This window comes from Canis aureus, chromosome 32 (genome assembly GCF_053574225.1).
Source record: "Canis aureus isolate CA01 chromosome 32, VMU_Caureus_v.1.0, whole genome shotgun sequence".
In the NCBI taxonomy this organism is placed as follows: Eukaryota; Metazoa; Chordata; class Mammalia; order Carnivora; family Canidae; genus Canis; species Canis aureus.
Genome location: NC_135642.1, coordinates 44,818,795 through 44,842,757, shown reverse-complemented (window position 1 = coordinate 44,842,757; position 23,963 = coordinate 44,818,795). Strand labels below are relative to the sequence as shown.

At 51.4% G+C, this 23,963-nt stretch overlaps 1 protein-coding gene across 4 annotated transcripts in view; it reads left to right on the top strand.

The window, feature by feature from the left end:
* The window catches only part of TMEM266 (transmembrane protein 266), an 89,423-nt gene that overhangs the window by 24,826 nt on the left and 40,634 nt on the right, over positions 1 to 23,963 (top strand). Inside the window, exons 2-4 of one of the 4 annotated variants that reach the window (XM_077882056.1) lie at positions 2,425 to 2,722; positions 6,637 to 6,868; positions 23,509 to 23,636. In XM_077882056.1, the coding sequence (XP_077738182.1) occupies positions 23,599 to 23,636 (38 nt within the window). In that variant the 5' untranslated portion in view covers positions 2,425 to 2,722; positions 6,637 to 6,868; positions 23,509 to 23,598. The remainder of the gene's footprint in view (positions 1 to 2,424; positions 2,723 to 6,636; positions 6,869 to 23,508; positions 23,637 to 23,963) is intronic. The other 3 variants (XM_077882057.1, XM_077882058.1, XM_077882055.1) reach the window with 3 other exon arrangements.

Below are 23,963 nucleotides of genomic sequence, written 5' to 3'. Positions count from 1 at the left end.
GTCTGCCTCCCACGGCTCTGCCTCCCTGGGAGCAGCAGACGGAAGTGCCCCAGTGCCAGGGCCTCACCACACACCCCGAGGGGCACGGTGTGCCAACCCAACCCACGCTGAGGCAACAGGCAGGATGTGGAGGTGTATTCTTTAAAATAACCTGGGGTGAAAAAAAAATATAAAATAAAATAAAATAAAAATAAATAAAATAAAATAAAATAAAATAAATAAAATAAAATAAAATAAAATAAAAAATAAAATAAAATAAAATAAAATAAAATAAAATAAAATAAAATAAAATAAAATAATAACCTGGGGTGGTTGCCTCTGTAGATTAGGACTAGGGTGGGAGGCCGGTGGGAAAACCTTGACTTTCTGTCCTTGTATATACCTTTGAACCATTTGAATTGTTTTTTACTATGTGTGTGGGTTGCTTTCATCATTTAAAAATCCTACCCCTGGGATGCCCGGGTGGCTCAGCAGTTGGGCGTCTGCCTTCGGCCCAGGGCATGATCCTGGAGACCTGGGATCGAGTCTCACGTCGGGCTCCCTGCATGGAGCCTGCTTCTCCCTCTGCCTGTGTCTCTGCCTCTTTCTAAGTGAATAAAATCTTAAAATAAGTAAATAAATAAAAATAAAAATCCTACCCCTATTTCGAGGCCATATGAGTTTCCCCCTAAAGCATCCCAAATTCTTTCATTATAAATGGCCTCTCCATCCTCTGAGCTCCCACGGGGCTTTGTCCCTTCCCTCTTTAGAACCTACTACGAGGCTTTGCTACAGTTGCCTCTGAAAATGTCTTGAGGACAGCCTCTCTGTCATACGTCACTGGCTTATTTCCACAGCCTTGGCACCGTGCCCTGCCCATGGTATGTGCTCAATAAATGTTGAATAAACTGGATATTCGGATGTTGGATAAACAAGCAGAGCAGCTTCTGCTGATGCCAGACCGTGTCTGTCCCCTTGAACTCAGGGAACTTGGGACATGTAGCTGACTCATGTCCACGTGTCTGTCGTCGTTTGCTGCCAGGGAAACGGGATGGGAAGAGAGGAGAGTGCGGGGTGGACACCGTCCCATCCCTCCAGAAAGACCCAAATCACAGAACGACAGTGCTGACGCAGACCTAGACCACTAAGTTCAGCCCTATCATTATACAGAGAAGGAAACTGAGGCCAGGGAGTGGGAAGGCCTTGAAAGCCCACAACTAAATTGCAATAACTGTATCGGCTTAGAGTCTTAGGTTGTTGTTGTTGTTGTTGTTGTTGTGGGGTTTTTTGTTTTTTGTTTTTTCTAATTACCAAAGCAATACATGTTCAGCGCTTAGCTTGGGGTTTTTTTCCCCTATAATCTTTCTGCATTTTTATCTGAACATGGTTTTGAGCTTCTATTTTTCCTTTAGTGGCCACACTTTGGATGCAGCGCTGCAAGCTGGCGCAGGTTCTTTTTTGGACGTCCGTGACTAACGTGCGGGTGGCTAGCTAGGCGGGGGGGGGGGGGGGGGGGGGGGGTAGTGGCTTTCCCGGGACGGCGTGGCTGGTGGCTGTTAGCAAAGCGCCTCGCTGAGGGATGTCCGCAGTGGAGCGCCTGCTGCAAAAGCCCTTCAGAGTTGCCATGACAACTGTGTTGCGGCCTCTAATTTCCAGCATCCGTGCAAGGATCAGGGTGAGACCCCTGCAGGGGCCGCAGAGGTTAAGGCCCTGGGAGGAAGCCCCTCCCCAGGCTGAGGCAGTGCAGCCTGTGCCCCGGGCCTGGTCCGAAAGCGGGGCCAAGACAGGTGGGCCCAGGGGACACTGTTGACCCAGGCGGCCCACGCTGGGGACAGATGCAGCGGACAGAACCACATTCCAGTCCCGGCTCAGGCGCAGACTCCTGAGGTGACCGTGGCAGGTCCCCACCCCTGAGCGTCGTTTTCTCCACCTAAGAAGCGAGATGGTCAGACCCGTCCCCAGTGACGTCCAGCGGCTCTTCCGGCGTGCAGGTGCCCAGCGCATCTGCGCAGTAGCTCCCTCGCATCCTGGAGAGGCAGGTCCTGCTGCTTGGGGAGGTGGCCTCACTGCCCCCGGAGGAGACCGCCCTCGTGCACCTGTTCACTGCCCCGGACTCCGCTCACCTGCGGCCGCCAGCGAGAGGGGAGCATCCCGGAGGCAGGTGCCCACCCCCTCGTCCCCAGCAGCTGCCCACCGCGGTGGCACAGACAGCGGACGGCAGACGGCGGGGCCGGACCATCCTCACCCTCTGCGGATGCGGACTCGGGAACTACCCCGGCCACTCGCACAGCAAACACCCGGCTGCCGGGGTGCCGGCTGGTTCTTTTGGAGGGACACGTGGCTCTTGATCCGGGGCTGTGAGTTCAAGCCCCACATGGGCTGAGATTATAGGAAGGAAGGGAAAGAGAAAGACTTTTTTAAAAAATTTATTTATTTATTCATTAGAGACATAGAGATACAGAGAGAGAGGCAGAGACACAGGCCGAGGGAGAAGGAGGCTCCACGCAGGGAACCCGACGCGGGACTCGACCCTGGGACCCCGGGGTCACGCCCTGGGCTGAAGGCAGATGCTCAACCGCTGAGCCCCCCGGGCGGCCCAGAAAGAAAGCCTGGAGGCAAAACAAAGGTCCAGCCTCTTGAAATGGAAGCAGGGAGGTGCCTTCCTCCCTCTGCCTGAGGACGGGGCTGTTGGGACGTCAGCAGTACCCGGAGGATGAAGAAACCACCTGGGCAGAGGCGCAAGGTGAGTGGGCGGCCTGCAGTGACCCCACTGTGTCTACGCCCCGGCATCGCGTCCCTTGCCTCTCCGTGAGCCACCTGCCCCTTAGCCTCTTCACCTTCCCGGCTCCTCCACTTAAAATTCATTCATTCAGCAAATGCTCCCTGAGCACCCCCTGTTCTGGGTGCTGGGGATTCAGTAGTAAATGAGCACACACCCTACTGCCGGGGAGCTCTCCCTTCTAATGGAGGAGATACTTAATGAGCAATCATCTCTACTGCACAGAGGGCAGGACGTACCGCGAAGACGGGTAAAGCAGACAGGAGAGGAATGTGGGCAGAGTGTGCTCTTGAAGGAGTGTGCTCCCCATGGTCCGGGAGACCTTGCCAGTGAGGTGGCGGCCGAGCAGGCCTGATGTGAGGGGACAAGCCATGGGACACCTGAGGCATGAGCGCCCCTGGCTCAGGAAAGGCCCAGAGGTGGGGGTGTGCTTGGGGTGTTGGAAGAACCAAGTCGGTGTGGCCTGGGGGGTGGAAGCGGGAGGCAGCAGGAGGCAGAGTATGGAGCCTCCAACGCCATCGGCCCCGGGCTGCGATGGAAAGGCAGTGAGCGGGGAGGGCCGCATCTGCTGTGTGGAGGGCAGGTCGGAGGCAGGGGAGGCAGGTGGGGGGCAGGTGGAGGGCGGGGGGGGCAGGTGGGGGGCAGGGGCAGCCCAGCGGAGTGAGGACCAGCGCTCGTTCCAGGATGGGAGAGGTGATGGGAAGTCAGGGGTGTGCCTGGAGGGCAGAGCTGGGTGTGGGCCTGTAGGGGGTCTAGGAGTTCTCTAAGGCTTTTTGGCCTGAGCAGCTGGAAGGATGGAAGGGTCAATATCCCAGAAGAGAAAGGCGGAGGTGGGTCAGGTGAGACGTGGGGGGGATGGAGAGGTCTGGGATGCAGTCGGGCCCACGAGTCTGGAATTAAGGCAAGTGCTTGAGGATGAAGATGTATTTGTGGGTCACTGGCGAGTCGACCTGCCCTGTCCGACCTAGAAGCCACCAGCCTGGAGTCACACGATCCACATTACGAGTGACCAGACGTGGCCGGGGCCGCGACACAGGATAGCGGACAGTACACTGCCGTTGTCACAGGAAGTGCCGTAGACCAGGCTTACAGGCCTCAAGATTGGGTGAAATTCCCAGAGGCATGGACCCCAAAAAGTGCATTTATTAGATGGGGAGAGGAGTCTGCAAATGCAGGAGGGAGCAGATTCCCACCTACGAGGAAGGAAAGTGTGCCGGGGGGTGGGGGTGGGGGGTTCACCAGGTGCCCAGGAGGCTGAGGCCTGAGAATTAGCGGGGGGGGGGGGGGGGGGGGGGGGGGGGGGTTGCTAAGGAGGGCGTTGATGAACTCAGCAAGAGCCGTTTTGAGGAAGTGGAGGGAAAGTGAAGTAGATTTAAAAGGACAGAATGAGGAGGACAGAATTAGAGGCCGCACACGTGCACATATTTTCAAATGAATGTGCTGGGAAGGAACAAAAAAAAAAAAAAAAGGGTATTCAGGAGAGGCCGGCAGTGGTAAGGGATGTTTTTAGGACGGGAGGTATCGGGGGTGTGAGGAGAGAGGAAAAGGTGTCAAGCAGTCACCTGGGAAAGAGGGTGATGGGATTAGGGCTGGAAGTAGGGTTGCTGGGCCGCCCCAAGCATCTGCTTGGAGCCTTTTGTTCTTGGCGGATCCAGCTCTTAGGGTTAACCCTGTTGGCCTCTGTGTGGTCGCAGGTGTAGTTGTTCCTTCTTGGAGGGTCCTCTCCACTCCCTACGGGCTCACCTTCCCAATGAACCCGTGGTCCTACAAAGCACGGCCTGGGAATCCCCTCCGGCACCCCTCTCCCGTTCTTCTCAGCCCTCTCCTAGAACCCGATCATGTCACCTTGTCACTATTCGCTTGCAGGACTGTTGCTCTAAGGCTGGGGTCAGCAGACACTTGCTGTAAAAGACCAGGGAGGAAACATTCTAGGCTTCGCGGGCCATACGGTGCCCGTCGCACACCCGTGTGCCACTGTGGCACAAAGGCAGCCGGACGGCACATAGGAGAGTAAGCCCGGCCACGGTCTAATAAAATTCCATTTACAAAAACAGTCAGTGGCTGGATTTGGCCCACAGGCCTTTGTTTGCAACCCCTGCTCAAGGAGCCGCGTCCCCATTATCCCTATAGCCAAGGTGCGGACGGCACAGACGCTTCTCGCGTATTTGTCAGCGGCTGGTCTTGCCGGTCGCACCCGGGAGGCATGAGCCCTGGGTGCTCAGGGAGATCGAGGAGGCCTCACCCGAGCTGAGCATCCACCCATCTAGACACTCGGGCCCGGCCCGTGGGACCAGCCTCTTGACAACAGGCCCTCTGTGTCTGCCTGTATTTATACTGACCCTGTGTCACCCCCCTGCCCCGAATCCCCACAGGTGAGAATAATCATCAGGGACCTGCCGTGTACAGGACACGATGGGACAATTAGAAACCCTCCCATTACCGCAGCACAGTCTGTGCATCCCCCTGCCGGGCCATGCCGCACCCAGAGTGACCTCCCCCTTAAAGCTTTCCTTGACCACCCCAACCCGTGTGACTCCCCCCTTCTTTCCCCTTCTTCGTAGGGCTGCGGTTCTCCCCCAGGGGGGTTCCCTGTGGCTGTGATTCTCCTGACCGCAGCGTAAACTAGCAAGGACCGCGGAGCCCGCTTTGGTCTCTTCGAGGTCACCCCTGTGCAAAGTATCAGCCACGTACGCGACTTAAAATTTCTAGGAGCACAGTTAGAAACGTAAAAGAGAAACTGATGGGACTGATTTTAACATATCTTATTTAACCAGTAATATCTAGAATATCATTTCAACCGGTGATAGAAAGAATTAGTTTACTCGTAGTCGGTTTTCAACGTCCAGTGTACCCTTTCCTAGCGACGTGTGACCGGAGGCCTGCGCCCTGGAGTCTGCAGCTCACGGGGGGCGCGTGGAGAATGTCTGAGGGACCGCGCTGCGTCCTCCTGCTGAAGCAGGGCTAGTCCTCGTGGCAGCCTGTTACCCCCATTTCCTAGGTGAGGAAACTGAGACTGAAGAGGTTGCCTGTGCCCACTTGGTATGCTGGAAAGCTCAAGTTTGAACCTATATCTGAGTCCAAAGCCCTTCTTTAAAATAGAATATTTAAGCTGGAAGTTTTTTTTTTAAAGATTTATTTATTGGGATCCCTGGGTGGCGCAGCGGTTTGGCGCCTGCCTTTGGCCCAGGGCGTGATCCTGGAGACCCGGGATCAAATCCCACGTCGGGCTCCCGGTGCATGGAGCCTGCTTCTCCCTCTGCCTGTGTCTCTGCCCCTCTCTCTCTCTCTCTCTCTCTCTGTGTGACTATCATGAATAAATAAAAATTTATAAAAAAAAAAAGATTGATTTATTTATTCATGATAGACAGAGAGAGAGAGGCAGAGACACAGGAGGAGGGAGAAGCAGGCTCCATGCAGGGAGCCTGTGCGGGACTCGATCCTGGGTCTCCAGGGTCACGCCCTGGGCCAAAGGCAGGTGCCAAACCGCTGAGCCATCCAGGGACCCCTGAGCTGGAAGTTTCTTTAAAAGACTCTTCAAACCCCTCAAAAGAGGAAAGTTGGGGAGGAAGGGCCCCTGGGTGGTGCAGTCAGTTAAGTCTTCAATCCTTGGTTTCAGCTCAGGTCATGACCTCAGGGTCCTGGGATCGAGCCTCACCTTGGGCTCTGTGCTCGGCGTGGAGTCCACTTGAGATTCTCTCTCTCCTTCTACTGCTGTCTCTCCTGCTCCTCTCTGTCTCTCTCTCTCTCAAATAAATAAAATAAAATAAAATAAAATAAAATAAAATAAAATAAAATAAAATAAAAGGAAGTCGAGACTAGAAACTGCATTGCTAGTTTCCACTGCGTAACTCTTGTTTCGTGTCCTTCTGTTGTGGAAGTAATCAGCCCAAAGAAACCAAAGGCCTCTGCGGGCCCAGCCAGTCGCCACCTCCCAGGGAACTCCCAGCAGCCGCCCTCCTGGCACAGTCAGAAAGTGAAACAGATTGAGAAGCTTAGAACCGAAAGGGAATGTAAAGATCATGCATCCCAACACTTTTCAAACTGTGGTGTCCTGCGGATCTCCTGGGAAGCTTAAGATACGCATCTCGGATTCATCAGGTCTGGGACAAGGTGAGAATCTGCATTCCTCATAAGCCCTCAGGTGGTACCAACGCTGCGCCTGGTCAGGGACCACACTCTGGGAGGAACAGATCTAATCCATCCTGATATGTAGAGGCCTTTGCTGTAGGCGAGGAAGCTAAGGGGGACGGATCACAATCAAAATCGTGAGACGAGGAGTCTCCGTCCGAGACAGTAACTCTACTGACCTGCCAGATTCTGGGGCACTCACCGCAGATTCTCTCTGTTAACATCCTCCTCCAAGTAGACTGTTGGAAGCAAGACTATGTCTTAGTATTCTGTGTGTCTCCCTCGGAGTCCCACCTGAGGGCCACCGGAGCTGCGGGAAGCACATTTACCTGGGGCTGGGCCAGCCGGGAGGGTCTTTGCACCAGGTGCTCCTGGGAGCAGAGGCAGAGTGGGGTAGACCCCAAGCTGGAACTAAAAGACCTCAGCAGGTAGCAGACCTGAAGGGCAAGGGGAGGATGGGGGTGGGAAAGCTGTAGTGTGGGAGTGGCAGTGAGTCCCCCGGGTCACGTTGAGCCATCCTGCACTCAGTCCATGGGTGAGAGAGAAGGCCGTGGGCTCCTGTCCTTATGTGGGCCCAGGGCGGGTGCCAGAGACAGTGAGGCTGCTTTGCAAGCTGCGTGCCCAGCACCGCATTCCTCCAAGGGCTCTAACATTTGTTGAACAAATGCACAAATGAAGGTCAAAAAAGATGCGGCAGTAATAATTAAACGAATTGAAAGACTCCACGTGCTTAACAGTGATTACACACTTCCTGGCACACTTCAGAAGTGGCAATAGCAAGTTTTTCTATTTTGATTTGAAAGTCAGTTACTCGTTTGAGGCCAGTGAGTTGAGCACACACACAGAGCCAAGGATAAGCCCACAGGCCTGGGTGCCAAACAGACTTGCCCGGTAAATGCTGGAGGTCTAAGATGGCCCAGTGTGTCTGTCGGCTGTGGTGCTTATCTTCCCAAAGGCAAAAAAAAAAAAAAAAAAAAAAAAACATAATGAAAAGACAAGCCACAAACTCCCCACTGTCCTCAAGAAGCAAGATATTGCAAAACACATATCTGATAGAGGACTTGTGTTCAAATTATACAATTTGAAAGACGATTATACAAAGATTGTCTTATAATAATTATAATAATAATCATACAAATTATTGTCTTAAAAATGCAATAATAAAAAACAACCCAATTAGGGGATCCCTGGGTGGCACAGCGGTTTGGCGCCTGCCTTTGGCCCAGGGCGCGATCCTGGAGACCCGGGATCGAATCCCACATCAGGCTCCCGGTGCATGGAGCCTGCTTCTCCCTCTGCCTGTGTCTCTGCCTCTCTCTCTCTCTCTCTGTGTGACTATCATAAATAAATAAAATTTAAAAAAAAAAAACAAAAACAACCCAATTAAAAAGTGGGCAAATATCTCACCAAAGGAGTCACACAGATGTCAAATAAGCATATGAAAAGACGCTACACACACACAAAAAAAAAAAAAAAAAAAAACCGCTACACGTCATAATGTCATGAAGGAATCGCAAAATAACGAGACACCACTACACACCTAAGAGAATGGAAAAATCCCAGAAAACTGATGACACCAAACCCGGGTGAAGATGCAGAGCAGCAGGAATTCTCACTCTTTGCCTGTGGGAATGCAGAATGGTATGGTCCACGGGACTCGATCCTGGGACTCCAGGACCACACCCTGGGCCGAAGGCGGCGTTAAACCGCTGAGCCACCCGGGCTGCCCTGGGCATAGTTTTAAAACCTGCTTTTTCTAATTTATGGTGGACATGTTTCCCTGTCAGTCACTATATCTACATGTTTGTTGCCAGTGGTTTTTGTTTTCATTTTACCAGTTTTTAAAATTATGAAATACACACAGAACATGAAATTTACCGTCATTTGACGTTCAGTACAATTACCCCGCCGCGCAACCATTACTGTTTGGTTCTAGAATATTTCATAAGCCAAAGGAAACCCCGTACCCATCAAGCAGTCACTCCCCATTCTTCTGTCCCTCCAGCCCCTGGAAACCACTAATTTGCTTTCTTTTTTTAATTTTATTTATTTATTTATTTATTTGTTTGTTTGTCTATTTATTTATTTTTATGAATTTGCTTTCTGAAGCAAATAATAATTTGCCAATAAAGCCACTATTAAATAGAGATTTATCTGTTCTGGATATTTCCTATAAATGGAATCATACACTACATGGCCTTTTGTAGCTGGCTTTCACTTAGCACAGTGTTTTCAAGTTCTAGTGGATCTAGATTTTTATTTTTTAATGGAAATGTCCTTTTTTAAAAATAAAAGATGCTTACAAACAAAAAGCACTGAGATTTGAGAACTCTCCCCAAGAATACTGCTTCCCTGTCGCCCCGGGTCTAACTGGCAGCAGTAATTGGGAAGTAATTGGGAAAACAGCTCTCCGGACCTCTTAGGTGAGTGGTGGTTGATAGGAAATGATCGGTTTATGCCCTTATCCAGCATATTCTGTCGTCTCCCCTTCTCATCACCCGTCGTGAATGTTGGAAGATGCCTCAGATTCTCTAACCACTCTAGGATTTAGGACAGGCACATTTTCCAGACGTGGAAACAGGGCATCTAGATCAAAGCTGCAATCTCTCATCCAGTCGCCAGAGCTGGACCCGCAACACAGGCTCGCCTGCAGACCCGCCTCCTCCCGGGCTGCTCTCCGAAGGCCCCCGGGTCTTGCCTACGGGGCCGGGGCGGGGGGTGTCGCACGCACCCTCCCCTGGACATGCTGCCCAGCTTCTCGGGGCTGCTCCCAGCCCCTGCTTTGGCACTCTGCCCCTGGGCAGCCTTCCTAGGTGGCTTCTAGGCCGACATGCCCATAGGAGACCTATAACAATAGAGGGTACTTTCTATACCTGTGACCGTCCCACGTCCTTTGAATGGCGTTTCTAGATTTGGGGAAAACCCCAAATTAAGTCCACCATGTGAGGTAGTAGCCTCCCTCGGAGCCAGGAGGCAGCTGTATGAGCCGTCTCTGCCAGAGATGGGCCCGGGAGCCCGAGGATTGGACAGCAGGAGGACAGGATGTTTGGGTGGTGCCATGGCATCAGGGATACCCAGGAGCAGCGCCAGGGGCAGGTCGGTGATCCCAACCACGTCGTTTCGACGCTTGCTCTCTGGCTCAGCCAGGATTAAGTATCCTTTAGAAATCCCAAAATAAATAAATAAATAAATAAAAAATAAATAAATAAATAAAAAATAAAAATCCGTGCTCTGCTTAAACCATCGAGTTTAATTTTCGCTAAGAACCTTGGTGCCACCTCGTTGCTTAGCTGGTGGTGGAGGACAGGCTGCTCCCATCACTGCCCTGTGTCCTCACCTGCCCATCTCCCACTGCCTCAGCCACCCTGGGAGTCTGGCATGAATTTTTCTAGCCTTCTCTGCTACAGGCTGTTGGGAGCTGTTACCAGACCAGCTTGACCATCTGTTAGTATGTTCCCAATTGATGGTCTGGCATCTTTCTTTAGAAAATGTGAGCATCTACCATGTTTGTCCTTAACTTTAGGGCATCTACGCGACTCCAGGACCATAGGAAAGTCCCATTCATTCCTCACTCTGTCACACACATATTTTCTGCGTATTTTTCATAAATGGGGATTATCATGTATATTATTTTATAACCCACTTTTCTTATTTCATGTTATTAATTTAATGCCATTAATGTTATTTAACCCACTTTCCTTATTTAATGTTATTAGTTTAATGCCATTAATATTAATGGCAAACAACTTTCTGTATTAGAGTAGTTTTCACTGGTTTCCAGAGTTCATCCATTTATGTAATTTTTTTAAAGATTATTTATGTATGTATGTATGTATGTATGTATTTATTTATGATAGACATAGAGAGAGAGAGGAACAGAGACACAGGCAGAGGGAGAAGCAGGTTCCATGCGAGGAGCCCGACGCAGGACTTGATCCCAGGACTTCAGGATCGCACCCTGGGCCGAAGGCGGGCGCTAAACTGCTGAGCCACCCAAGGATCCCCTAGAGTTCATCCATTTAAAAAAAAAAAATTGTTCAATGTATAATTTGCAAACAATAAAAAGCACTCGTGTTGAATGCACCCTGCGACCAAAATCAAGGTCTGGAATGCTTCCATCATCCCGAGGTCCCTCGCTTGCCTCTGTGAGCGGCCCCTCCCCGCGCTCAGCTCCAGGCCACGTCCATCCTTTTCAGGATTTTGTTTATTTAACCAGGCTCCTCTGACACACGTTTACATTTCAGCTTCTGGTTTCCTGATTCCTGTATCAAGTATCTTGGGAGCGTCTGCTACGTGCGGGGACTTACGTAGGCGCGTGTGTGTATTTCGTAGCTTATGCCCCACAGCCGACCTCCTGCGAGTGCAGCTGCTGGGCTGAGACGTGCCCTATTACCTATTACCTATTACCGCGTGGCCCTTCAGCAACCTGCAGACTTGACCACCCTGTCGAAACTGCACGCGAGCGGCCTTTGCGCCTGCTCCGTCACCATTCCTGGAAGGTGGACGGGGGACGCCCTCGGTCCCCAGCGCTGCCCGCTCCCCCCAAGGAGCCCCTCTGGAGGAGGACCCTCAAGGGTGGCCCGGGCCTGCGGGGACGCCCGAGCGGGGCGACAGCATTGAGGACCTGGGCCCGAGGAACACTGCGGGACAGCCGAGGCCCGCTCAGCCGGGGACACTGGCCCATAAGGAGGAGGTTGCACGGCCCTGGGCGGCGCCCCCGAGAGGCCTCCTGGCTCCCCCGACGGCGTCGTCACCCTTCCGGGAGTCCCAGGGTGGCTGGTCGTGATCCTCGGGCTCCCTCCGGGTGCAATCGCCCCTTCGGGACTCGGGCGTCTGAGCTCCCTCTCCCTCCCCTTTGCTCTTCCAGGCATTCAGGGGCAGAGGCGTGACCGTGCAAGGCGCTCTGGGCTCCTTCTTCCCCAGACAGCCCGACCCTTAGCTTCCATTCATGTTTGTCCTCTTATGGCTTAAATGTTCCGCATTAACAGTAACGCCCCAGCCCCGTCTTCGGGGCTCGCGCTCGGCTAACAGTTCCCGGTGCAGGGACCCAGCGTGGCGCTGTGCAGCCTTTTCCATCCACGAGCTCTGGTTCCGCTGCCTGCGGTCCTTCTTCCTCCCGTCGATGGCGCTTACACACCGGCGTGTGGAGGACACGGCAAACACTCCTCGCCGGCTGTACTGCTTGGTCACGAACCGGGGCCAAGTGACACCCCGTGACAGCGCCCGAGCTTGGGCCAGCCGCGTCCTCCCAGGGGCGACACTGGGCTCTCAGCTCCAACTAAGGGAATTTCCAGGTTCCGCGTCCCTGTCCCTGCAGCCTGCTCTGCGCTAAGAACCTTGGGACTGTTCGGTTGCGCTCTCCGAGCCTGAATGTCAACCGCGGTGACAGAGTCCGTATTCCCTTCTGAGCTGAGGACAGAGAAGGAAGGACCTCGGAGGCTGGAGGAGTGGACGCAGGCCCGGAGCCTCTGGAGGTGACGGAGGATTTTCTGAGCGCAGACAAGCTGGGGTGGCGGTCGGTGCGCAGAGAACCGGCGGGAGAGGAGGGACTGGAACGGGCGGAGGCCTAGGGGTGCTTGTAATTAGGGAGACCCCGACTGTGGTTCTTGAAGGAGGGACGTAAAGGTAAAGCCAAGAGGGGCTGGGAACGCTGCTCAGGCCGGGCTTTCGCAGGTGGCCCGTCACCCGGATGGCAGCGCCACTCCAGGTCCTGGCTTCCCCGCTCGGGGTCACCTGAGTGGCCCAGGAATGGCCTTTCAGACAAGCTCTTCGGGTGGTTCTCCGGCCCGAGGCAGCCACGGCCCCGGTGGGCACCACTGGCCTCGGCCGGAGGCTGCCGCTGTCTCGGGACTCCCGCCCCGGGCGAGGTCGGCGTCCGGCAGGGCAGGGCAGGCCGCAGCTTCCACGTGCAGAACCGCCGCCCCTTCGGTGTGCAGCCCTCGCCACCTTCCCCCTGCCCTACTCTGGCCACACCTTCGCTCATTGCCGCCCGGCACCTGTCGCCTCCAGTCGTCATCCATGTGCTGCTGCCCTGGAACCTGTGATCCGGTAAGATTGGACACTGAGAGCGCGGGCGGCCGAGACCGTGCCGCATCCCAGCGCCGGGCACCAAGCTTCGGACTCTCGGGATCTCCACAGATGCCTGTTATCTGAGGGGTCCTGACTATGTCAAGGCACGGAGGCGCCTTGGCTTGCATTTGCTCCAGTCTCTACCCTTTTAAAATAAACAGTGTTGAGCAGCCCCGGTGGCTCAGCGGGTTAGCGCCGCCTTGGGCCGGGGTGTGATCCTGGGGACCCGGGATCGAGTCCCGCGTCGGGCTCCCTGCAAGGAGCCTGCTTCTCCCTCTGCCTGTGTCTCTGCCTCTCTGTGTGTGTGTCTCTCATGAATAAATAAAATTTGTTAATATAAAATAAAATAAAATAAAATAAAATAAAATAAAATAAAATAGAATAGAGTTGTTTAGAGGGAAGTGAGATCTTCCCAGCATCCCAGGAGATGTACGTGGAGCACCTCTGCAGAGCGGCGTCATACGGAGCGATAGCTGGAAGTGGGGAGGCTTCCAGAAAGACCTGGGTTCTCCAAAGTGAGGTATCACTTCCCGCTGAGTCCTGACCTAAACCAGAGCCCCGGCTTCGTGCCAGTGAGCACCGTGCCACGGGGGTGGTGTTCGAATGGGACACCGGCCCACATTTTGACCGCCGTCATTATGCAAAGAACTGTGATTTGTGAAAGGAGACCTGACCTCCCTAGGAGTGAGGACAGGAGGGCACAGACTGCGGAGGGGACAGCTTGAGGAGGTTCCGGTGCCACCTTCTGACAGTCTCTGGTAATACTTTGGGCCGTATCCTCTTTTTTTTTTTTTTTTTTAATAATAAATTTATTTTTTATTGGTGTTCAATTTGCCAACATACAGAATAACACCCCGTGCTCATCCCGTCAAGTGCCCCCCTCAGTGCCCGCCACCTAGTCACCCCCACCCTCCGCCCCCCTCCCCTTCCACCACCCCTAGTTCGTTTCCCAGAGTTAGGAGTCTCCCATGTTCTGTCTCCCTTTCTGATATTTGCCACTTATTTTTTTTTAAGGGAATAAAGGGGAAAGGAGAAAAAATAAGTGGGCCATATCCTCTATACTGATACACTTAAGTTGTGAAAAAGAGAGTGATTCTTCCTTAAATTTTTCTCCTTTGATAATACACTTAGTTGGTCTCCTGTATCTACCTTAAGCTCGCCATGTGTTAACCCATCCTCGGCCAGCTTGTAAGCAGAAGCAGGGGGTGGGCCCCCGAGGGAACCGAGAACCAGGCATTTGATTGGCTCGCCTCGGATGGTTAGGGTTTATGGCACAAGGAGGAAAGTGGGGTTCTCGGGGGATTGACCGTTGCTAAAATGACACGTAGGAACACTGTCACAGGATGGTCCCTAAGTCAACTATGTTGGGGCATAAAGATCTGTGTTAGTAGGTTTGCTCTCACCTTTGTCTCCTTGGGGAAGACGGTTTAATTAAGCAAGTTTTTGGACTTTCCTGGTTCACCGCCGCCCTCAACAGCTTGTGAAGGATTAAGACTCTTCCCTCAAAGAGTTGTGGTGGAGTGTGCATTATTATGTCCTTGGGAAAGCAATCTCGTTCTAACTATTGAATTTTTTTTCTAACTATTGAAATTTTTGAAGATACACTATTCAGCCCACTAATGTCACTACTGAGAATCCGTCCCATGCGATTGAAAATAAATACGAATTGAAATGCATGCGAGGATATTTACTGTAGCATTTTTCGCAGTGGCCTAAAAAAAAAAAATCAGAAACCGCCCATCAGTGAACAAATTGTTAACTAAATTATGGCACATCTACACCATGCAATATTGTGCAGCCGTTAATTTTTTTTTTTTTTTTTTTTTTTTTGTGCAGCCGTTAATTAAGGAATGAATTTGAGTTTTCTGGTTGACTTGGGAGAAGGGGTTTCTCTACCAGGTATTGAGTGAGAAAAGCAAAAAGTAGATAAGTATGAATGGTATATAGTTTTATTTTTTGATGATATAGTTTTAAATAAAACATACAACCATTTGTATAATTATATAAACACAAAGAACAGTAAGGAAAGATACATAGGGGTTTAATGGATTGTGTATGTGCACAAGCATCTGTCGGGGGAGGACAGCAGTAAGGCAGGGAATGAGGGGGAACAGGCACCACTAAAAACTTGGATTTCATGACAAGCAATTTATGCAAAGTCATACAGGTGCATGCGTGTAAATATATGAATTAAGAAATCAGAAAAACGTATAAATCGTTATCTCTTTACTGACCAGAAAAGATGCCCATCGTATATTGATAAGCGATACAAGCAAATTGCAGAGTTGGTTTTATTTTGCTAAACACAAACCCTCAAAAATTAGCCTATAGATGTGAGTACATGCTTGCAGGATCCTGAGCAAGAATTTCTACAGCAAGGTGTTAACATAGGGACCTCAGCTGAGAAGTGAAAGCTTAAGAGGGAGGATGGAGGGAAATTTCGTGCTTTAAAAACATACATTTTGCATTTTTACGTGTTGCAGTGGACATTTGTCTCTATTAGTGATATCACAGAATAAACTACCCTGAAAACTCGGTGGGCTGAAAAAAAACTAAATCTTTCATGGCTGAAGGAAGAGGGGATGGTGTCTGCCGATGCGAAGAATCATTAGTTACTTATATTTATAAAGAGGTTTACGGCTCTCAAAACACTCTTGTAATGTTCCATTATTCTCACCTTTTTTAAAAAAGATTTTTATTTATTTATTCATTCATAGAGACAGAGAGAGAGAGACAGACAGGCAGAGGGAGAAGCAGGCTCCATGCAGGGAGCCCGACGTGGGACTCGATCCCGGGTCTCCAGGATCACACCCCGGCTGCAGGTGGCGCTAAACCGCTGCGCTACCGGGGCTGCCCTATTCTCACCTTTTTGAATTTTAATTTCAGTCTCTGCATCTGTCCTATCAGTAGCCCCCAAATGTCTTGAGTGCTATAACTGCATCTCATTTATTCATCATGATAATGTTGATGCTTAGTATTGTTCCTGGAACTTGGAAGATGTTATTAGAGAACTGAATAATGATTTTTTTTTTTTTAATTTAGCTCATGACTCTGGGTTGACACTTTAGGCTGGACACCGCTGGGTGGTTCTTCTGGTCTTGACGGAGCTCACTCACAGACCGGGGGGAGGCTGGCTGTTGGCTGGCCCCGACTGGGTCGACTGGGCACCCGGCAGCGGGCCAGCCCGGGTGTCTGTCGTCATAGTGATGTGCGAGAAAGGAGGCCATGAGCTGCTGCTCCCCGTGAGCACACCTCATGCTTGCTGATATATTAGGGTACAGCAGAGAAACAGAACCAATAGGATATATATATATATATATATATATATATATAAAGCTCAATATGGGATTCCTGGGTGGCTCGGTGGTTGAGCGCCTGCCTTTGGCTCATGGCATGATCCTGGGGTCTCAGGATCGGGTCCCACATCAGGCTCCCTGCATGGAGCCTGCTTCTCCCTCTGCCTGTGTCTCTGCCCCTCTGTGTCTCTCATGAATAAATAGATAAAATCTTTAAAAAAAAAAAAAAAGCTCAATAAAGTAATTTCTCTTAAGGAACTGACTCACGTGATTACGGAAGCTGCAAAGTCTAGCCGGAGAGCTGGTGGTGTAGGGCTGAGTCTAACCCTGAGGGCTGCAGACTGATGTCCCAGCTCAAAGACAGCGAGGCAGAGAGAAAGAATCCTTTCTTCCTCAACCTTGTATTTTATTCAGGCCTTCAAATCATCAACGGATTGCACGCGGCCCACCCACATCGGGAGGGCTACCTACTTTACAAATGTTAATCTCATCCAAAAACCCCTTCACAGGGGCACCTGGGCACCTGGGCACCTTGGTTTCTGCTCAGGTAGTCTTGGGGTCATAGGACTGAGCCCTGTGTTGGGCTCCCTGCTGGGCACAGGTTCTGCTGGGGGTTCTGTTCCTCTCCCTCTGCCCCTTCCCCCCACTCTCTCTCTCTAAAATAAATAAAATCTTTAAAAAACAAAACACTTTCAGAGACATACCCAGAAATGTTTAAATATCCTTTTATGTGTCAAGGTGATGCATAGAAGTAGCTGTCACAGCCTCCAGTCTACGTGAACAAAGCAAGTCACATGGCCAAACGCAGCGACGGGGTAAAAGGGCAGTGAGAGTCAGGAGACCGTCTTGGTTCATTCAGGCTGCGGTAACGGTATCACGGACTGGGGGGCTTCAACCACAACCGGGGGGCTTGTCTCAGCTCTGGAGGCAGGATAGCCCAGGATTAAGGTGATGGCTCCATCTGGTATCTGGGGAGAGCTGTCTTCCTAGTTTGCAGTCAGCTGTGTCTCGAATCCTCACATGGCCATGTCCTAATAACCCCATTCGCAAGGGCTTCACCCCCATGACGTAGCCAAAGACCTACATCTTAGTACCATGACATCGGGGTTCGGATCCAACAGGGGACTCTTGAGGTGGAATGAGAACATTCAGCCCATAATAGAGGGGGCACTGGCATGGGGAGGGTAAGGAATGGGGGGTCACTTCTAGGTCACGCCATTTATGGTATAAATGAAAGTATTGAAGAGAGGGGACTTCTCCCCTCCATTTACCTAAGAAGGGTCACTGGCCTGGTGTCCTGTTGAGTTTGGCGGCAAAATTAATTTACATCTGAGTTCTTAACATATTTAGTCAACATCACATAAAGCAAAATATCGTTTTGGAGATGTGCAAAGCATGGTGCGTGTGCTTAAGATTAGCTCGATCCGGGTGCCTGCCTTCGGCCCAGGGTGTGATCCTGGAGTCCCCGGATCGAGTCCCATGTCGGGCTCCCTGCGTGGAGCCTGCTTCTCCTTCTGCCTCTGTCTCTGCCTCTCTCTCATGAATAAATAAATAAAATCTTTAAAAAAAAAAAAAAAAAAGATTAGCTCCATCCTGGAGGCAGGGAAGGTAGGGGGTGAGGGAGGGGACAGACATTACAGCCCCAGCTCTGTCGGCACCTCCCAAAATCTTAGATAATAGAGTTTCCCAGAAGCTCTGCAGAATTCCAGGGGGAAAGGGCATCATGCCGGGGGTGCGGAGTGCCCGCTAGGTGGTCCGCTTCCCATCCAGGCCAGCCAGGAGTGAGGAGGCTGTGGGTGGATTCTTTGTCCCAGCAGCGACATGGCTCGTTCAATTCAAAGGAAAGCTTGTTCAAAAAAAAAGAAAAAGAAAAGAAAAAATACTGAGGGTGAATGATAAGACTGTGATGATGGTCCTCTTGATTCCCCTCTCGGACTACCCCAGTGATTTGGGATGATTAGGTCTAGTTTTGTGTCCTCTTACTTGCCGTTCTCCATACTCGAGGGCACGTAATTGCTGGGCTGCGTGACTCAGCGGAGAGGAGCCAACAGTAGACCGTCAGAGGCTCAGAGGCATCCAGAGGACGCCGTGGACACCGAGAGGGAGAGCCGGGGCCCTGCCCGTCATTTGGTAGCTTAGAATGTAGTCGTAGGCCGGAGGTTGGAGCCGGAGAAGGCCTGGGTACGTGACTGATTGTCTGCATTTTAGTTGCTCGTTAGGGGAGCAGGGCGTTAGCGGGTCAAGGCAACAAGGATGATCCTGGGTTGCTCCCCAGAACCTTGCTCCTGCAGCGCAAGGACCGACCTTCTCGTGCTGCGGGCGTGGAGCATCATGTCCACAGGGAGGCCGGTGTCGGTGGCTCCTTGCCAGCAACAGGCCCTACAGCGAGCTTGATGACGTCAAAAGGGAACCTCCCGCATGCAGTGCTTTCTAAGTAAAAGAGCCCTGGAGATCCAGGGAACGTAGTGAGCCGAGCCTCAGAACCCCTTAGAGGCGCCCGAGCCGGGCTCGGCGTCCAGCTGGTCACGCCTGCAGCAACTCCTTCCCGCTTCTTACTTGCCGAGAGCACGGAGACTTGCTTCTGGAAACAATATGCGCAGCCCCGAGGGACGAATCATGATGGACGAGGCTCTCACGTCCCTCCTTACTCTTTGGGCCTGGTGCCCACCGTCCCAGGCTTCTCTGCCGCCACGTGCCCACGGGAACAGCTCTGCCCAAGGAGAGGTTGGCTTGAGGACTTGGAAAGAAAAGAAAATTCCTGCAGAATCAAAGATCAGAGCGTTGTGAGGAGAAGGACGTTGGTTCTTTCTTCTTGTTTGGGAGCTGGTGTGCAAGCCGGAGCTGCAGCAGCCATTCTGCAACCAGAACAGTGAGTGTGAGTAATGCGTCACGTGGACGACTGGGAAAGGATGAAACCAGCTGGAGTCCTTGGTAATATCCTAGAGCCCCTGCCCCCAGGCTTCTTGCTGCAGATTTTTTTTTTTAAGATTTTATTTATTTATTCATGAGAGATACAGAGACGCAGGCAGAGGGAGAAGCAGACTCCATGCAGGGAGCCCGACGTGGGACTCGATCCTGGGTCTCCAGGATCACACCCTGGGCCAAAGTCGGTGCTAAACCGCTGAGCCACCCGGGCTGCCCCTGCAGAAGACAATTAATAAAAGTCTTCACTGCCCAAGTCACTGCTAGTCAGATATTCTGTTACGTGCAAAGGAAAGTATTCCCAACGGATATGCCGACTCCTCCAGCCTGGCCGGGGTGCATTCTGCTGACAGCCCCACCACAGCAGCTTTGCAGCCAGTCCGCCTCGAAATAGGGATAAAATGCCGTCTTTACTTCAAGTAGGTTCTGACTCAGAAGATCAGAATGTGGTTTGAGGATCAGCAAACCAGTATCCCTGGGGAATTTGTTCAAACTATGGATTCTCAGGCTCCCACCTCAGACACACTGAGTTGCACAGGTTGCGGAGGGGGCCGTGTAGTTTTCCAGGTGATTCTGGTGCGATGGAAAGTTTGAGGACCGTTGGTATAATAGAGTCAAAAGGAGTGGTTGCAGGTCAGAAAAAAAAAATACCTGGGGAATTTAAAAAAAGATTCTCAGGGACCCCTGGGTGGCTCAGCGGTTTGGTGCCTGCCTTCAGCCCAGGGCATGACCCTGGGGTCCTGGGATAGAGTCCCGCGTTGGGCTCCCTGCATGGAGCCTGCTTCTCCCTCTGCCTGTGTCTCTGCCTCTCTCTCTCTGTGTGTCTATCATAAATAAATAAATCTTAAAAAAAATTAAAAATAAAAATAAATTTAAAAAGATTCTCAAGCTCCCCGTACGGAGATCTGATTTAGCAGTCCTGCAGTATAGCCTACAAATGTGTACGTCCCGAAAGGCCCAGGTGATTCTGAGCAGGCCAGGCTTGAAGCCGGGGGATGCGTGTGAAAGCGGGTCGCCGTGCAAAAGGGCCGTCACACACCTAAGAGGTGAGGAGTTGCTGCGGGCACCTGGGCCCAGGGGAACCACATTAGGGACGTTTTCACCTGGCGAGTGATTGATCTTAAAAGCCTTTTTCAGACTTAAAATTCCTAGGATACCAGCCTGAATTCTGATGCGGCTGGAACAACTGAAATTGGTGATTACAATGACTAATGAGCAACAAGTAGAAGAACCTGGAATTTTACTAACGTCAAAAAAGCGGCCTCTACCCCCCACAGCCAGTCCCCATAAATGCAAAACAGGTTTTCTCTTCTGCTGTTACCAGGTTTTTGAGACATCAGGTTTGCACGTCAAATGTTCATTTATAGAGTGCTAGACTACACCTGCTTTGTGCCAGGCTTGTGCTTTGGGGTTATTTTACTTGGAGAATATTATTTTTAAATAACATCTTCAGAGAGCTTGTTAGGGATCAAAACTACTGACGGAAGCAGCTACTCACGGTCCGTTCTCAGCCGATTTACCCTCTCTCCTGCCTCGTCTCTGCCTTGTCCTGGAGGTGGCAATCACTTCCGCTCCGCCCCGTCGCTCAACTCCCGCTGAGTGAATTAAAACCCATGATGCTGTGGAAAATACCCCATTGATCGAGGTAGAAGATAACAGGATCCCGATTAATTAAATTTTGAAAATCAGTAAATAAAAGGAAGGGGTAAGCACTTATCCTCCCTTTCCTATGAGAACTGTACCTTGGGGTAATCAAATAGTTGAGGAGGAGGAGTGTGTCTTCATAGAAGCTGATAAATGGAGAAGGAATGATAAAATCATATGCCCCTGTTGCAAATTCTAACGGATTTATGGGTCCAGGAAGTGGTTGTCAATGGCTGTTAATGCTACTAAAAGAAGAACAAGACGTTATGTATCTGCTGATGAAAGTCACAACATTGCCTGTATAGTCTTGAAAAAAAAATAAAAAGGGGACACCCGGGCAGCTCAGTGGTTGAGTGTCTGCCTTCAGCTCAGGGCATGACCCCGGGGTCCTGAGATCGAGTCCCGCGTCGGGCTCCCTGCAGGGAGCCTGCTTCTCCCTCTGCCTGGGTCTCTGCCTCTCTCTCTGTGTCTCAAATAAATAAATAAATAAATAAATAAATAAATAAATCCTTAAAAAAAAACTTGAATCTGATTAAAGTCTATAGATAACTAAAAATTGCAGGAAAGGTAGAGAACAGGAACCGGGCAGACATGAAAGGGATACAGTTACCATAATCCAGGCTGGGAAACCTGGGACCACTGACCCAGGTTTTCCAATAAATTGCTTGGGGAAAATGAGATAGAGGGGGAAACCTACAGATTCATTGAGACTTAAGAATCGTAATAGCCAATCATAACGTGTCGTCCTCACTTGGCACCTGATTCAACAAACCTTAAAAAAAAAGAATTACAGGGGATCCCTGGGTGGCGCAGCGGTTTGGCGCCTGCCTTTGGCCCAGGGCGCGATCCTGGAGACCCGGGATCGAATCCCACGTCGGGCTCCTGGTGCATGGAGCCTGCTTCTCTCTCTGCCTCTCTCTCTCTCTCTCTGTGACTATCATTAAAAAAAATAAATAAATAAAAAATAAATAAAAATAAAAAAATAAAAAAAAGAATTACAGGATAATTGGGAAAATTTGAACAATGCCTGGGTATTTAATAACGTTAAAATATTGTGGTTAGATCTCTTAAAGGGAATCCTTATCCTTTCAGGTACATATTGGAACCTTTGCAGATGAATGACATCATCAAGAGGGGTGAGGGGCGGGCAGGGACATAGAGAAAACAAGACCATCCGTGAGTTGGCAACTGTTCCAGTTGGGAGATGGATAACTAGAAATTCATTTTATGATTCTCTGTAATTCTATATATTTGAAATTTCCCTTCCCAAAAAGTCAAAGAATTTTTAAAAATCAGTTTCATTTCTGTTTTCGTTTTATATTGGCAATCCTATATTATTAGTGCAATGGTTCGTGTTTATTACTTACACACTGACCAGTTTTTTTATTTTGTTTTGTTTTTTTAAAGATTTTATTTATTTATTCATGAGAGACACAGAGAGAGAGAGAGGCAGAGACACAAGCGGAGGGAGGAGCAGGCTCCATGCAGGGAGCCCGACGTGGGACTCGATCCCAGGACCCCGGGGTCACGCCCCGGGCCGGAGGCAGACGCTCGACCTCTGAGGCCCCCGGGCGCCCCGAGCCCTTCTAATTTTACAAAGTCCTCCATCTCTCTTCCAGTTGCTCTAAGACTTTCCCAAGATTTCCTCAAGGACCTTTAGCTTCAGCTGTCGCTTCTTAATTGCTCAGACCTTTAAGGAGCTTCCCGGTTTGCAGGGCCGCCATCCACCCGACACCTCTTGCCCTGGGAGTGCTTTGCTCCTTTTACGTGACGCGCCAACGCCCTTGTCTCTGCATTTCAAGTGCTTCTGCTTGCCCAGCTTGGGATTGAGGTTTCCCGGGAAAGGCAGTTTGCAGCAGAACAACAGCAGCCTCTGCAGGGACCACCCCTCGGAGGAACCTCCCACCTAACTTGTAGGAAATCGCCCAGAACGGAGCTCCACGTCTGTGTCCTTTCTGCCAGCTTGTTTCTGCGTCTTAGGAGACCTCCAGGTGGTGCCATAGCCCCGGTTCACAGAAAAGGATGCTCCGTTTACCTAGTCCAGATTTTAAGAGGAAATCTTGCAAAGCCACATCCAAATGCCTTGGAACGTGCTCAGGTGCCACGGACGGTGCAATTTAAATCCATAAAATACTCGTGATGCTAAAAGCCGACACCACGTGTCAGGCACTATCCTAAGTGTCTCCCGTGCACCAACGCGTTGAGTCCCATCACGGTTCTTCTCTCGCGGGTGGAGAAACCGGGGACAAAGGAGCGACGTAACGAGCCCGGGGTGGCAAGGCTGACGGGGAGCCGGGCTGCGGGGACCCCGCGGTTCCTGGGATGCGGGCGCCGGGGCAGGAAATCTCCGGGCTCACTGCCGCACGGCCCTTTAGTGAAACAGCCGTAGACGAACAGTCCGAAAGCCCGCGGCCGGTCTGGCTCTCCTGTTATTTCGTGCGACCAGCGAAGTCGTCTCGTCACCCTGGGCCGATTTACTCGTCCCTGAAAAGCAGAGAAGTCCCGCCTCTGACCCACAGCGGGTCGTTGTAGGCATCTGTTCACCCCTGTCTTTGTTCAGACCTAACTTGGAAGGCAAAGTGCTGTACCGAAGAACGTTCTAAGGACTTCTGTCCTCAGATGAGTTTGGGAGGACTCTGGCTTGACACCCGAGGGTAATAAATCGCTTCCGTGCAATTATTTGTTTTCAAGGTACCGTGTCGTGCGTTGTAAGAACTCGCGCTTAGAAATGCCGACGGCGGGCCCCAAGACCGCTGCGCCCCAGTAGATGCCCAAGGACCCATGGCTCTGGCTGCGCCTCCCACCATGACCGGGCCGCAGTGAGTATCACCGGGGCTCCTCTCGGCCCCTCCGAGTCTCGGGTGCGACCAGCGGCCCCCGCCCGGCCCCGAGGGGCTCCGGGCCACTTTGTCCCTGGGCCTGTCACCCCTGCCCTCTCTCCGACTTGACCACTGGGCTCATCTCGTGTTTCGGTTCATGACAGTGCGGGAGCTCTCCGGCCCAGAACCCTTGCTGTGACTCCTCCCCAAGACGAGGGTCCCCCACTCGGGCGGCCACGCCACCCTCCTCCTTCAGCGAGGGGCCGCGGGAGGCCGGGAAACCTCCAGAGCAAACGTCCGGCCGCGGCTAGGACGTGCTACGGCGAT